Raw genomic sequence first — 15,797 nt, forward strand, 5'->3', positions numbered from 1 at the left:
GGGAAAGAAAGAGAAAAGCTAAAATTTTATTCTGGCAGTTCTGATTAAAAATACTCTGTTGAACTGAAGAGCAGAAGCTGGTAGGAACCATAACTCTACTCTGCAGGTGGTCGTGTAGAAAAGGAAATTGTGCAAAGCTTTGTTTTTGTTGCTAACAATTCCTGATAGCAGAGCACAAATGCCTATGGAGAACAGACATGGAATCCTGGAAGCAAGACTGGGAGTCTTGGTTTACAACCACTCCTTTTGGTCTTTTTTCAGTTCCATCCAGATCTGTACCCAGATCTAGAAGCAATGCAAGAACATGTCATCCTTGCTAGAATTTGCCTTGTCTAAAAAGCAACTATTTATCTGACATTTTAATACGTGTTTATTTGCTATTGATAACATACAGTGCATTAGTGCTAGAAGCTGCAATCTGATGAACACAGGCAGTAGGATATTCAGACAGATAAAGAGATATTATTTAAGTGTAAATACATATGTGTGTATGAGAGAGAGAAAACATAATCCATATCTAAATGGATGTCTATGTAATGTCTAAAAATATCCGTGCTTTCAGATGCTAATTTATAAATTCATAACTGAGAATTTGTAAACTTTCAGGTTATGGTACCAAAAAAGCCAAGTTACTTAAGAAAAGTGTGGAAAAAATGCTGATAGAATATGTATAAATGCATAATTGAAATTTATGTCTATAAGTGTCTATATGTTCCTGAACTGAGATACCATTAAATTGATGATTCCTGATATGTGGAAATATAAGGATCACTTCGAGGAATGATCAGAACAGGATTTTTCAGACAAAAGAAGCAATTTTCAATTTAACCTTTCAGTACTGATATATTTAAAATATTTTTACTCTTCCTAGATAGATGTCCTGATTAAACTATTTTTCTATCAACTCGAAAGTTGATCTCATCTCCTTTTAAAGCCATGTGTTTTCTCAAGGCAGGAACACCTTTGGTCATTTCTGGGTTGAGACTGGATTTTAAAATGTTAATAGAGTCAGCGGTTTCCCTGCTCCCTCTCCCCCAAACAAATAGTTTTAAAGGTCGGTCATTTCTCTTTAATGTGGATGCAGCCAAGTGATTTTGGCCTGATGATTTTCCTTTTTCTTCTTGCTTTTCTGTTTTTCTTTTTTTTTTAACTGTACAGTTATTTTTTTTGTCAATTACCACAGACAGACTCTATATTCCTAACTTGTTTTTAATAATATTTAATATTCTATTATTTCATTTTCTTTCCTTACCTGTCTTTAGGTTTGTGTATTATCTTTTCCTGTGGACAGTATCCTATTCAAGATACTGAGCCATCCTATTGAGGATTACTAATGCATTTGGATCAAATTTTTCTACTGTTATTGCACAAGAGGGATCAATGCAATTGCAATGGTCCATGGGACTGGACCTTGGAGAACAAACTGCTGAAGTTAATGATATTGTAATAGCTCTCAGTGAAACCTCGACATTCTTGATTTTTCTAAAAACAGAGTTGGAGAACTCAGTTTTACACTTTACATATGTAATTATTTTTCTAAATTTACAGCGTTTTGATGCATAAACCAGTAGTCTGTTTTTGCAAACTGCACAACCTAGTGTGCTTTTTTCCCTCTAATTCTCAAAAGAGTAAATTGCCAACAACTAACTAGTTCATATTTTTGGTAGCAACCGGAAAAGGAATGTAAAATATCTGTGAAATAGAAAGCAAATTAATACTTTACCTTAGTTAAAGACGCAATGGCAATTAATTACAGGCTTGATTTCTAAGCACTTTTTGTTGTTGACCTTTACAAACCAGAGGTGATGTCAGGTAGAAGGGTTAGATAGTTGCGTGTAAACCATCAAGGTGGAGTTGTGGAGTCACATTTTTCATTGCAACTACGAATTAAAAATCCTGAGGCTCACAGGCTCTGATTCACATTATGTGACTACTCCTTTTGGTGAGGATTATCTGCTAGGATTTGCAGGGTGAGGTGCTTAATCTGTGAGCTTCTCAGCATGTGGTGCGCTCTTTTTATTTGTCATTTTGTCCAAGCAATGCACATAATCTTGTAAACAGAAACAACAGTAAAGCTGATAAAATTGTTATGTGTATATTATTATGAGTCAAAACTGCCAGAATTATCCTCCTTCTGCCTGAAATATGAGAAGATGCAGAAAATATGATTATTTAAAAACTTTTTTAGACTGTGGCTTGGCAAGACTGTATATTATTCATATAAGACAGGTTAGTTATGTTAGATATTTTTCCTTCAGTTTTTTACTTAATGGAATACACAGACTCTGTTAACACAGAAAGGATAGTTTAATGTTTTTTCCTGGAAATAATTATAGTATAATAATTTCTTTAAGTAAATAATGGATTCTTTAGTTTTTTCTGTTATGCCTGTGACAGTTGATGCTTTTAAGGATTTTTTTAATATTTCTTTGGAATCTTTAGCCATATGCCTTTCTTTAGAAGATGAATGTTAACATGAGAGTCAATTACATTAATGATGATCAATACAAGGAATGGAATTGTTATATTCTTTGTAGTATGTATTACAGTTACCATGTGACTTGTTGGAAAGGAATGTGTTGAACTATTACCTCATCTATCTAAAATGTTTTAAAAAATTCGGAAAATTTTTCTCAAGGGAGCCAGCAACTATGTGACAGTGTAATCCAAATAATTAGGCACATTGTTATGCACTGAGAAGCCACACAAGCTCACTTGCCTTATATGGAATTTTCTCATCTGTAATATGATTTTAAGTTGCTGTTTAATAAATATATTTTCCACATCTATATTGAAAGTTTTTGTGGGAAGTTGGGAGAGGTCTTTTTAGTGGTGGTTGGAGGTTTCAATGGTCCTTTTACTTCTATCTTTTTACTTTTGGTGTTGTAAAAGTAGTTTTCAAACTCTCTTGTTCTAATACCGATATTTAATTTTATAATACAACCTACAACTACAACCTTCTGAAAATCACAAAACTTTCTAAACAGTTATGAATGATTTATTGACTAGTGCACTATTATCAGTGTTCTTTCTTCTGGTTTACTGGTGTTTGCAAAGGCACTTGCAGCCACAGAAGGCTTATATGTGAAGGGAGCGCATGGCAGATGCATCAAATGTGCACAGTAAACCTAGAAATGTGTTGCATTTCTGTAAATGGCATGGTAAATGCTAAAATCAACTACATAATAGCTTAGTTTTTCTTGCTCATTGATTGCTGAAATGACACAGACATATGCCTGCAGGGTGTTACTGCAGTATATGCTGGTATGTGAAGTTCCAAAGCCTTTAGAGTGCATTGATATCTATTTGCATGCTGACAAAGAAAACCAAATCTTTCATGGTAAAATCAGCTATATTAAGTTTGTATCAGTTTTGTTGTGCTTTTTTTGTTTTGTTTGTTTGTTTTTTATTTCTGATGAAACTTTGGGTGTTTGCTTTCCCTCTTTCCCCTCCCTTGCAATGAGAAGGTTGTGGTGTGCATTCTGGAAATTTCTGTGAGAGTAAGGCTTTTAGGTGTCAATCAGTATGGCTCTGAGGATGTCAAGGTCACCAGGAAGAAAAAAGCTCCAAATAATAATTAGATGATGTAATTGTCATGTCTTGTCTGAATAACAAAGACATGTTGGCTTACATTCTGGAATGCATATTAGAAAATTTTTCACCTAAAAATATGGGTTTGTTTCATTGCCAAGAATACTTGAAGAATTTGTATGTGAGTCACTGAAGAATGTTAAACTTCCTTAAAAACTGCATTGCAGTGTTTTAGGGGTATTTTCGAATCTCTCCAGGCTATATTGTTGCTATGGCTGTAAGATTCCATGTGTTTAACTTTTGTAAAACTTTTTTTCTTTTTTTTTTTTTTTCCCCCCCCCTCTTTTCTTTCCTTTTTAAAGGTGGCTTTGGAGAGCATGGGATGTCAAAAAAACGAGGTGCCCTCTATCAACTTATAGACAAGATAAGAAGATTTGGCTCTGGTATTTTCACTGTTTAAATTAGCAGGTTGCTTGATATGATAATGTGTGCTGAATATTAATTATGATAGTGCTTTAACACTTTAAAGCCTTTCTGGTTTACTATTGGCATAAACAATCTCTAAAATAAATAGTACAAGAATAGTCATGAAGAGATTAGCTCTTTGTTGCATTTTCTTAGAGGCTTATTTCCAGCATCAAATCTGGAAGCTAAAATATGTAGTTTTACAGCTCATATTAAAAATTCCTTAATTTTTTTCTATGGATGTGTTAAACAGTTATCAGTTCAATTGATATCAATCTCAGTTGAACTCTTCAGTACAGGTAGGCTATGCTGCATAGCTGCTAATTTTATGTTTGGGTGTTTTTTTCTGGATCCAGTTGGGGCATTCTGATGATTCATACTGTGTTCGAAGCATTTATGCTGTGTTACACTGAACAAACACATTTTTATACTAATCATACTCTTGTTGATATAAATGTAGTTAAATTCAGTGGGCTGTATAAGTGGAATCCCCATTAATACTGGTTGAATTTATTCACCATATTTAATGCACTTTAATGTCATGAAACCTCAACCTCAAAAAGGAAAATATATGAAACTGCATTGTAATCACACCACATTATGTCTGAATGCATCACTGCATATCTTGTCAGAGCGCAGTAACAGCCTTTGCAGATGTGCTCTGGTATATAATCATCATTCTTTGTAAGAGAATTACAATTTTAGTGTTGCATAAATGCTTGTCATCTTTTGCATGCAATTTGACATAAATTTCTCACTTCTAGTTCAAAAGAAACTTGATAAAAATAATTTTAAATGGCAAAACTTCTATCAACATGTGATGCGGTTCAGTAATGACTGCATATTAAGTATAACAATAGTTTCTCTCTGAAGTTTCTACCTGTATTGTAGACTGTTATGTAATTCTCTTTTACACACTTATTTAATGCAAGGGTAAGTTTTTTGCTTCACCTGAGTGGTTTTTTAAACCCTCACATTTTCTCTATATCATTCCTGATATAATTTAAGTTATGCGTTAATTGTTACAAAGTCAGGTTTTCTTCTCACTCATCAAGAACTTTCTTCCAGCTTGTGCTGTAGTTTCTTCCCTTTCTTACTTCTGCTGTTCTGCCAGCCCTGGGGATATGCCAAGACACTGTGCCATAATCCTGCCCTGATCCTGACACACCCATTAACACTTAGGTGGAACTGGTATCACCAGGGAAACTCACAGAGGGAAGGTCTACCCTTCAATGGGGAAGTAAGAAATTCAACCCCACTGAGTAGGATTTGTTGGCTGACTTTTGAGCAATCCATTTTAATCAGGAGCCCTAATATTCATACTAACTTATGAATTGCTTAAGATGATGACAGCTAACCCTGTTACAGTGTGCAAATCCTTCTCTAACTGTCCTTATCCTCTTCTGTTGTCACAGTAAGTTTCACTGATTTGGGAAAGATTTGCCTCTAATGGGACGAGTGGTGGTAATATTGCAGAAAACAGTAGGCATTTTTTGGTCTTGTAAAGAAATTCCAGCCATGAGTAATATTTATCCCTAGGGTTCCAAAAGCTCATGTATGAAAAATGTATATTTGCATCCTGAAGTGTTGTAGGGTTACTATCAAAATGAAAGTCACATTTAAATCGGAAAATGTATCTGCTGGTAATAGCTACAGGTGATAGAGAACATAAGGAGAAATTATCCTGTCTGACTTTTTCCATGCATATACAACTTTGCAAATAATTTATCTATTTTTTCCTTGTAACTCCTGATAATAAAAGCCAATTTAATACTTTAAGGACTTCTTTCTGTCCAGTGCTTTAAGGATGGTCATGCACTTGCTTTTTTCAGATCTTGCAATAAAAATTAGAGGGACAGTGAATGCCTTGATTACTTTGGGTCTGTCCAAAGTCTTTCCTCCTTGGCTGGAAAAATCCTAATTTATTTTAGGAAAAAAAATACACAGGGAGTGTGATATTTTTAAAAAAATTATTATTAAATGATATAAATTATATGTGCGAATCATTACTGTAGATACATTGGAAAAATGAAGACTTAAACTCTTCCTTTCAAGCATTTCTCACAAAACTAAGTAATGATAGAATGTTGCATAACTACAATGTCCTACTTTTAAAGGGCATAAAGAAATAATCTGACTTTGACCTGCTGGAAAATAATTGTTCTCTTTTTTTGTATCTGTGTGATCTCATTCAGTGTTTTAATTATCATTACAGGCTTTGAGCAAAATAATACATCTAAAGGAAGAACTACTGTAAAATTCTCAGGGAAAAATGAGAAAAACCGATTTCCCAGAGCTGCTACATCACGAACAGAGAGAATATGGCCAGGGGGTGTCATTCCGTATGTAATAGGTGGAAATTTCACTGGTAAGCATTGTGCTTTGGATGGGGAGAAAGAATATTAATTTTTTTGATTGCTTTTTTTTTTAAAAAAAAAAAAAGTCATACTATGGAATTCAGTAGAAGGGTTTCTGTTGGATCAGACCTGAAGTACATCTGTTCTGAAAATATTAGTCATACTTCAAAAAGTTGTTCCCAAAGGCAAGCTACATAACAAAAATGTATAGCTATGTTTTAGAAGAGGAAGGCTCTTTTTCTTTTCCTAGTATTTCTTGTTGCATGTTTGTTTTCAAGAGCCTAAGTAACAGAATGTCATGAAATCTGTTGTTTTGTTTTGGTTTTTTTTAAATGCAGGATATTTAGCACAAGAATATAATTTAACTGGTGTGATGTGTATTCTGCTAAACTGATTTCACTCAACAAACTGACTCAAATGTATTTTGAAATTCCTCACTTTGGCTTTCAGATGGGTACACACAGACATTATATATGACAAGAAGAAAGGCTGATTTCAAACTTTATAGTAATCTTAGAAGAAAACTGTAGAAAAATCTTAAAACATTTGTTATTCCTGAAAAATGTAACTAGATCAATATCAGTGTGAATGTAAGAGGTAATCTAAAACAAAAAGGGAGGGAGAAAAACAAAGATGGATGGGAAAGGATATGTAATAACATCTTATTTATTGTACCATAATACTGGGAACCAAAAGAAACTTACAAATGGTCACATGTTGTATGCATCTGTATGTGGCGAAACCGGAGTTGTTCCTTTAAAACTGACGGCTATAGTCAAACTTTTAGTTTGGGTATTTATATGATGCTATACCAAGTGTGACCTTTGCTTTAGGATTACCATCTTCTGAAATAATGGTAGTAAACTAAAGGAAAGCATATCATGTTAAACATTTTACCTTTTTCATAATGAAAGATAAATGCTAAAGCTTGGCAAATATTGCTTAAAATAAAAGAAAAGGGCAAGATGGGATGAAATAACCTTTAATTTTGAGGATCCTGACATGATGTGAACTTGCTGGGTTTTATAACTTTGAAGTTTTGTTCTCTTTAAGTTTTAAAAGTGTGTGTTTTAATTATCCTATGCTGTAACATGCATCTTTGCAAACGTCTGCAAGGTAGATGTGTTTCTACTAGCCAGTTCATGCCAAGTGGTACCGTTCTTTGTGGATTTCCAGCTCAGAAGCAATACAGCTGTATTCTCAGATGCTGCCTCTAAGTTAATAAGCCGTGTCTTTTGTCAGGCAATGAAATTACATTGCTATGCTACCTGAAGTACTGTGTACTAGCTGGCTTTTTGTTCTGTGGTGACAGCTGGCCTGGCTGCTTCTGCATCTAGAGTATAGTTTTGATTGTGTCTAAATGTGTTTCTCATTTTTAAAGCAAATATCTAGGTATGCTTACTATTGTACCAAATTAAGAATTTACCCCTTTTGGTGGATCATTTGATCTCTGAGAGGTTTTGATGTAAAGAAGTGGAGACTGGTCCCTGTTCAAGGCAGCATTATTAAAATCAAATGCCTTAACTATTATGCCTGTTGGCATAACATGGCATGGCTTAGGTTAAATCGATCTCCAGATTTGAAGGCTGCGGGGGTTTTTTCTTTTATTTTTTTTCTTTTATTTTTTTTCCTTCTTGCTAGATAGCTAGCATCCAGGGTTCCCCAATTTTCTTTTTTTTTTCTTTTTTTTTTTTTTTTTTTTTTTCCCCAATGTGTCTGACACATCTGGAAACTCATTAGCAAATATTATGCTAATACAGACACGTAAGCAACATGAGATCTCTTCTGCTGTCTTTCTCTGGCATAACATAGCTGTGCTTTTTATTGCAGGTTTTATGTTTGTTAGGGTGCATCAGACACCACTGGTCCCCTTGCAGGCAGATACGTTATGATGAGCTGATGGTCTGAGCATCCCATTACTGGGAGTCTGGCAGTCTATGGGGCTGCTGGGACACAGGACTTCATGATCCAGTGACTCCTTCCAGGCCTATATTCCTAGTGTTAAAATCTGATTTTAAGGACCAAGACACAGTTGGAAAAGTCTCTTATTCCATCTCATACAATTATTCTTCCAGGCACCCAGCGCGCCATGTTCAAACAGGCTATGCGGCACTGGGAAAAGTACACGTGTGTTACATTTATTGAACGAAGTGATGAAGAAAGTTATATTGTATTTACATACAGACCATGTGGGTAAGTGTGTACGTCCGGTAACAGATACTCATGCTTTGAATGTTTGGCCATGTTTGTCATCTTTGAGGTTATAAGTGATTATATACTTCACAGGAAAATGAACAGTTACTGCATTTACATGATATGTGTTCTGCTTGGCTTTCGGTTCATGGAAAGCAGTATATATAGTAGCTTTTTGAAGTTATGCCTGTTGTCTATTTCTAGATAAAATGATCTTGCTGTATATACACAGATATGAGACTTTTATAATTGGCTTTCTGTCATACTTTTAATGTTCATATGTATTGTTCTAAAGGTATTTCAGGCTTATCGTTTGTTTATTCTTAGTTTTCTCTGTGTCACATGTTTACTGATGAATTATATATGGACATCTATCCCATAGTCCTTTTCCAGCTGCTTAATTGTTGTTAATTATAATTTTAACTCTGTTAGGCTGTCCTTGCCCAGATTTGTTTAACCACCAAATTCACGATCACTTTGCAAATTCCTCCTTCCAGGTCACATAAGTGTAAAAGTGAACAAAAACAGTTTTTATCACTCATTAGTGCAGCTTCCCATTAATCACCATGTTCCATCTTCAGATATTTTTGCCCATAAATGCTTCAGATAGCTGTTTGTTATTTAGTCCACTCAGAATTCCTAATTTTATATGTTGTCATTGAACTTCCTGAGTGCACCATGTTTGTTTTCCAAGATCACTACCTGTGCAAATACTGTACTTCTGATAGCTTCTGTTTGGGTTGTAGGCTCCACAGTGAACAGCTCTCTGTCTTGCTTACTTTGTAATCAATGAACGTGCCTACTTGCCTGCCTACTTTTGATTTTTTTAATAGGATAGGGTTGTGAAAAAGAAGTTTTTGTATCTCCTTGCATTGTAGGAATGATCCTGAATCTGTTTAATTATAACCCATAAAATTACATGTGGACTTATCTGTTTAAATTACCCCTGACATTCTTCTTAAGGCATAGGACAATGCAATAAAATCCACTGCTAGGCTATCTGAAGAAAGGCATAACCTTTGCCTTGGAAAGTCTCTGAGCCACAGATCATTGCAGTTGGGGAGCTTATTCTATGGGAGCATCTGTAAACTTGCCTGTCATGTTTTTGTGCTCCCATAGGTCTGCTGTAGACCCCTGTTAGAAACAGTGCCAAATGAAACGGGCTTTTGTTCTTACCCAGCATGGCTATTATTTTAGTCATGCTAAAATAAGCAACCTGTAAGATAGGATTCAGGGATATTGGCGTACAGCTGGAAGAGAAACGGGAAGCAGAGAATAATCATGATGGTTCCCTGCACTCTCAGAGATAGAAAGCAATGTGAATTTAAACAGAAGAGTGTGAAAGATATTAAGTGGTTGCAGGTGCTTTAGAAAGAGAAGTATGGGGATATCTACAGAGATCTTGCTTTTGCAAAAAGTGAATTCAAAGTGCCCAAAGTCAAATGACAGAAAGTCTCTCCAGCCAAAGCATTGTTCCTTAGGCTGATTGGTGTTTCATGAGATCAAGGGGTGATGGCTGGATTATAACCAATTAGAACCAGAAAGTTGGAATATACTCAATATCTACCTTCAAAATCACCATTTTCCTTTACGGTTAGTGTTTTATTGGTGGGTTCTTTACAAATGACAAATAAATTACAAAGGCTGTATAATGTTTAAAATAAAAACAAGGAAGAGTGTGACTATGAACAGTCCACCAGTGATGAAATAACAGGCTAAACAGAAAGGGTGGTTGAATGGCTTTTGAGGGGGTCCTGAATCCAGAAGTCATTTCAGGGAGAGTCAGATAAATAAGAACATGTCTTCTCTGGGTGAATAGGAACCCCTGTGCACTAACCACTGGCGTACAGTGCTGATGCAGGATTTTCCTGGAAAGAGCATGGACAGAAGTGACACCAAACTTTCTGCTACATGGCCAGTCGCATTGAAATTAATCTCAGTTCTTTGCCATAGCACCCTGCTGTGTTGGTTTGTATAGCACATTGTGTCACTGTTGTTTGCAGTACCGTGGCAGCTAACATTCACAGATGCGGGAGACTTTATTGTACTTAGCACTGTTCAAATTAAAAACTAAATGATAAACCCTGCCCCAAAGAGGACACAGTCAAAACATAACACATTTAATGAAACAGAAAGTGAATACAGTCATATATGTGGAAATTCAGGTGGCAATATCTACAAATGTCTCGGATGGCAGCATTAGCACACTAACAAGTGAAGTGTTATTGAGCCTTAGCAAACGTTAAGGATATTTGGAAGGAGCGTAATGCATTAGTTGTCGCAGCAGTTCATGGGAAGCTTATCCCAGAAGGGCAGTGATGAAAAAAGCATATTTGAAATATAGCAGCTGGTTATCGGAGTTACATGCTACCTAAAGTTGAGAGTATACATCAGCAATGAACAAGAAAGAAGTTCTGATTATCGTAGACCCATAGGACTGCAAGGGATCTCAGAAAGATGTTTAATGTATTCTTAAGACAGAGACAGCTATACCTATGTCATTGCAGATACATACTTGTCTAACTTGTTTCTAAAAATCTGAAAAAAATGAATACTTCACAGTCTGCTAGGAAATAAATTGCTTCAGTATTCTTCATATAAGCAATGTAGGAAGTTGGAGGCAGTGTTTTTGGTCATAGCTAAACCAGTTATTTCTTGCTGCAGTTAAAGTATGTAGCCTTTTTTTTTTCCTGCTCACCATGGCCATAGAAAATAAATTATTCCTCTTCCTTTTTTGAAGGAATCTATTAGGTACTTTGAGACTATTATGTCTGCCCTCAGTTCTCTTTTCTTTCAGGCTAGAAAAAGCCTAATACATATAATCTTTCCTGGTAAGTCATGTTTTCTAGGCCTTTGGTCACATTGTTATTCTCTTTGAAATTATTTTCAACTAGTCCGCATTGTTCCTGAAATTGAGAATCCAAAAGTAGGACATGCTTGTCCAGATGAACCATTACTTCTGCTGAGGCAGTGCTAGAGCTAATTCATACATCTTGTAGCCTTTCCTTCCACTTAGGTACCTAAGCATGATGCCTCCCTGTTTCTCAAAAGCTGCCATGTTTGACTTATGGTCGATTGGGATGTGACTCTGAATAAGTGCCAGAGTTCTTTCCATGGTACTGATACCCCATCACTGGTTCCAGAGTGTGCCATGTTTTGCACATTTTCAGGACAACAAATAATGCCATGTTTCCCTTTGCAGATCTCTTCTCTAATCTGTTACAGCTGCCAGATTTGTCTTCATGGTATTTGGCAGTTTTTTCTCAGACTGCAAGTTTAAGGAGCATCGTCTCTATCTTCACTTTAATATTCCAACCAGCTTTATACCCTCCTTTATAGCAGGGTCTCTAGTTTGCTTAAGGGCAGCTTGTGTAGAAAAATGTTAAAAGCTTTACAGCTGGATCCCTCCTTCCCATCAGAATAATTTAATCTGTTGCAGTCTTAAACTATAATTATTTATCATCATGTCTTGTTTATTTAACCTGATTTTTGAGAACAGTTAATTATTGAAATATTGTTTCTTAGTACAGCTGAAGCACTAACTTAGTAGTTTGAAATTTTGTAATTACTCATAGTAATTTGTACCCATTAGCTGCAGATGTGAGAATAAAAATATAGTATTAAGATGATAATGTTTATGATTCTTCAGTGTACATTTGCATTAATATCTTTTACAGCAAATATTTATGCAGCTACTTGATTAGGGCATGTAAAACTCTAATTTGTAACCAGGTACAAACCACTCTTTGTTCACTACTGCTTCTCTATCCTTATGTTTCTTCCTATCAGATAGGAAGTGCCTGAAGACACAGTCAGTATAGTTCTCTGTATGCAAAGCCAAAAAAGGGGTCAGCAAACTGGAATGGCCTGTAGTCATATGCTCTTAATAAATATTACTGAGTACAAGATCAAGCTTCTTTTTATATAGTGAGACAAAAAAGAACAATTAATCATATTGTTCTGGCATCTCAGCATGCCTTTGATCTGACTTTGTGGCAATTTTTGTTCTCCATCAGAAGACTTAAGTACTTTTTATGACAAACTGTAGATGACATTACAATCACTGCTGTATCCTCTTGTGTGGGTATCTGACAAAGCTGTCTGTGATACAGGAAAATCAGATCTCTTTCTTGTGCTTCTCCAAACATTGTAGACTGAACAGCTTCTGAATGTTTTAAGATTTTTTTGAACTTGCTCGTATATTAAATGGCCATTGTAGGCAAGTTCTTAAAGTTGGTGAAACAAGTATTAATTCATTGCCTGAGGTACACTTTTTCAGTGTTCTTTAGCTTTAAGAAGGATTACACGTTATAAAAAGTGCTCAATCACTTTTATGGAATGAGAAGAAATGCAGAGTTGTACTAAATCTGTGGCATTAGGGCTGCCTCATGCTCTCAGGTGGTAAATAACTTTAGCAGCTGGCACTCTCCCTGCCCACAGCAGTTGACACAGCCTCTCTGCTGGTTCTGGTGTGGCCTGCAGGATGGGTGTGACCAAGGTGCTGGTAACTATCTCCCGGTATCTAAAACACGGTGCATTAACATAAACTGAATTGAGCGGTGATTTATGTTAATAACTGAGGAATGGACTCAGCTGGCTGTTTTTTGTAATATTGGGATGGTTGTCTCCATTGAGCAGTAGCGACTTCTACCATTGCAACAGGTCCTCTTAGGACAGTGAATCAGAACATTTGGTAACTACAACTATAGTGATACCTCACAATAAGCAAATTCATCAAGCCTGGTCATAGCCAAGATCTCCTTTGTACAGAATGAGTTATATTAGTGATTGAAAGAGGTGTTTTTTCACCAAGAAAAACTCTGCTTCTGGAGCAAGATCTTGTTCATGAATTTTGTGAAATTCATGCAACATGCAGTCTGTGCCACCATGGCAAGCTAATGATGTGGTCTATGGGGATTTTTATATTATCATGTTCTGAAGAGTGCAGCTTTTTTAAAAACTGCAATATTGACCCACCCTGATTCTCTCTTCCTTCATATCAATTTAAGAGCATTTTTGACAGTAGCTATATTACTTAAAAGAATAAGCATATTGTTCCAGTCATTTCACTTTCTGTCATTTGTTTCTCTTTGCTCGCCATTGTTGATCAGCTAGACTGATTAAACGGAATTAGAGATTCATAAATAGTTAGTCTCCAACCGCTGTCTGGTACAATAAAGCTTAAAGAGATGAGGAGCTTTAAAGGCTGCCAGTTGACTCAACTTAAGGAGCATGACAAATGCTCTTACAGCAAAGAGGGGTCTTGGCTTTTTGCCAAGCACACCTGGGGTCAAACCCATGATATTGCAAATTAATTTCTTTCATAGTTTTATTTATTTATTTTAGTTTTCCTTACCCTTGGACTCAGTGCAATTGTTGAGGTGATCAGAATCTTGTGGTTTAATTGGATGAATCTAGTGTGTTTGACATGACACTCAACCTAGCAAATCCTAATGACCCTCTGTCAGTGTACACTGCTGCTGTTATTTTAAGACTTGGTGTTAATTCTAATGTTGTTTGGCGTGTAAATAAACACTCAATAAATTTGTTTATAATTTCTGGGAAGTACTTGAAATCTTTCAAGAAACCAGTGTAAGGGAATTACTATACTCATCTGGCTGCTGTTTTTTAGCAGCAGGCCAGCATTAAATACAATTCTCAGTGTGTTGAGTTTTCGGTGTTCAGTGTTAGACAACCTAGAATACTATGTAAAAGATTGCAGTTAATTTTTTTTTTTCTGAAAAGAAAACATCTTTCAAATGTGTCAGATTAGGTACCCGAAGTCACTACACATATTTGATAATGCCCAACTTCTCTTGGTTTTTATGACTATAATAGTAAAATGTCAAATGATTTTTGCAAACGCTTAAAAATGTGATTTATGAAATACCACTAAAAGCTTTCAGAGGTGATCTTAAGCACCTCTGTTTTTGAGAAACAATCAACTTTTTTATATTGTTAATTGTGTAAACTGGTTAATTAGATATTTATTTACCATATTTTCTTATTTAAAAATTGTCTTAATAACTTTGTGTTATACTAACCATTTTGTTCTGCTATTATTGCACAGCTATTGCCTGACCTTTTCCAAGTTACAAGGCACAACCCTAAAAGGTTAAACCCTCATTTGGTCAAAATGAAACAAAAAAGACAGGAAGAGATAGACCATAGTAAAATTCTTGCTTTATTCTTTTGCCCTTGTTGTGAATAGTGTCAATAAAAGCAGAGCTGGAGACATCATAGAGGATACTATCTGGAATAATTTTTTTTCACTTTTTCCTTTTTCTCTATTTGTCTCCAAAATATCACAGTGCAAAAATTATATTGAAAAATCTAAGGAAATTTTTAAGCCACCAAATATGTCTTTGCTAGTTGAAGCATGTAATATAGATGAAGTAAATAATACAAGCATGTTAAAACTGTTGAAATGGTATTAGATATTCTACAACCTACAGTCTTAATAAGCTATTGACTTGCTGTAAACTATAAATATTGATCAATGTTCTTTAGTGCTGCTTTGCAATTTTTTTCTTTAGAGTTTCCACACAGTGGTAAATGTGAAGACTCTCAGCAGAAGTTTTTATCCTTTTTAAAGGGTTTGTTCTGCCTTTTCATAATTATGTGTGGTTATCCTAACTTTATTCCCATCAATCTCTTGCACTGTTGTCATGTGTTGTATTCAGATTATGAAGGTTTGGAATTACAAATTAAATTCCAGTATTTAAACAAATGTGTTTAAATGTGTTGAGTCTCCAACACATATTTTTCAGGAGTATAGATGAATGGAAAACTAGATAGGTTAAAATTGGTTGCGTGGTTGGACTTGGAGGGTGGTGGTTAATGTCTTGGACTCAGCTTGTGACTGCAAGTACAGTACTGCAGGGGCCTATCCTGGGACCTGTCCTTTTTAACATCTGTATCAGTGACCCATGAAGAGGGAAGCACATGCTCTCATCAGGTTTGCAGATGACACCAAGCTGGAGGGAACCAGATGAACAGGGTCAATGATCGAGCTGCCACCCAGAGGGATCCAGGCAGGCTGGAAGAACAGACCGACAGGAACCTTATGAAGTTCAGCAAGGGCAAATGCAAAGCCCTGTACCTGCAAAGGAAGAGCAAGACAGGCTGGGCACTGCCAGCTTGGGGAGCTGCTCTGTGGAGAAGGCCATGGGGCAGTGAGCTGGGCAGAAGCTGGCCATGGGCCCTGGTAGCAAAGGCAGCCAACAGTGTCTGGGGTTGTGTGAACAGAAG

At 35.9% G+C, this 15,797-nt stretch overlaps 1 protein-coding gene across 1 annotated transcript in view; it reads left to right on the forward strand.

Annotated features, from left to right (window-relative positions):
- The window catches only part of TLL1 (tolloid like 1), a 144,440-nt gene that overhangs the window by 66,685 nt on the left and 61,958 nt on the right, over positions 1-15,797 (forward strand). Inside the window, exons 3-5 of the mRNA XM_009636352.2 lie at positions 3,894-3,974; positions 6,212-6,364; positions 8,429-8,546. Of these exons, the coding sequence (XP_009634647.1) occupies positions 3,894-3,974; positions 6,212-6,364; positions 8,429-8,546 (352 nt within the window). The remainder of the gene's footprint in view (positions 1-3,893; positions 3,975-6,211; positions 6,365-8,428; positions 8,547-15,797) is intronic.

The sequence above is a fragment of the Egretta garzetta genome, unplaced genomic scaffold, assembly GCF_000687185.1.
Source record: "Egretta garzetta isolate BGI_Z169 unplaced genomic scaffold, ASM68718v1 scaffold174, whole genome shotgun sequence".
Lineage (NCBI taxonomy): Eukaryota > Metazoa > Chordata > Aves > Pelecaniformes > Ardeidae > Egretta > Egretta garzetta.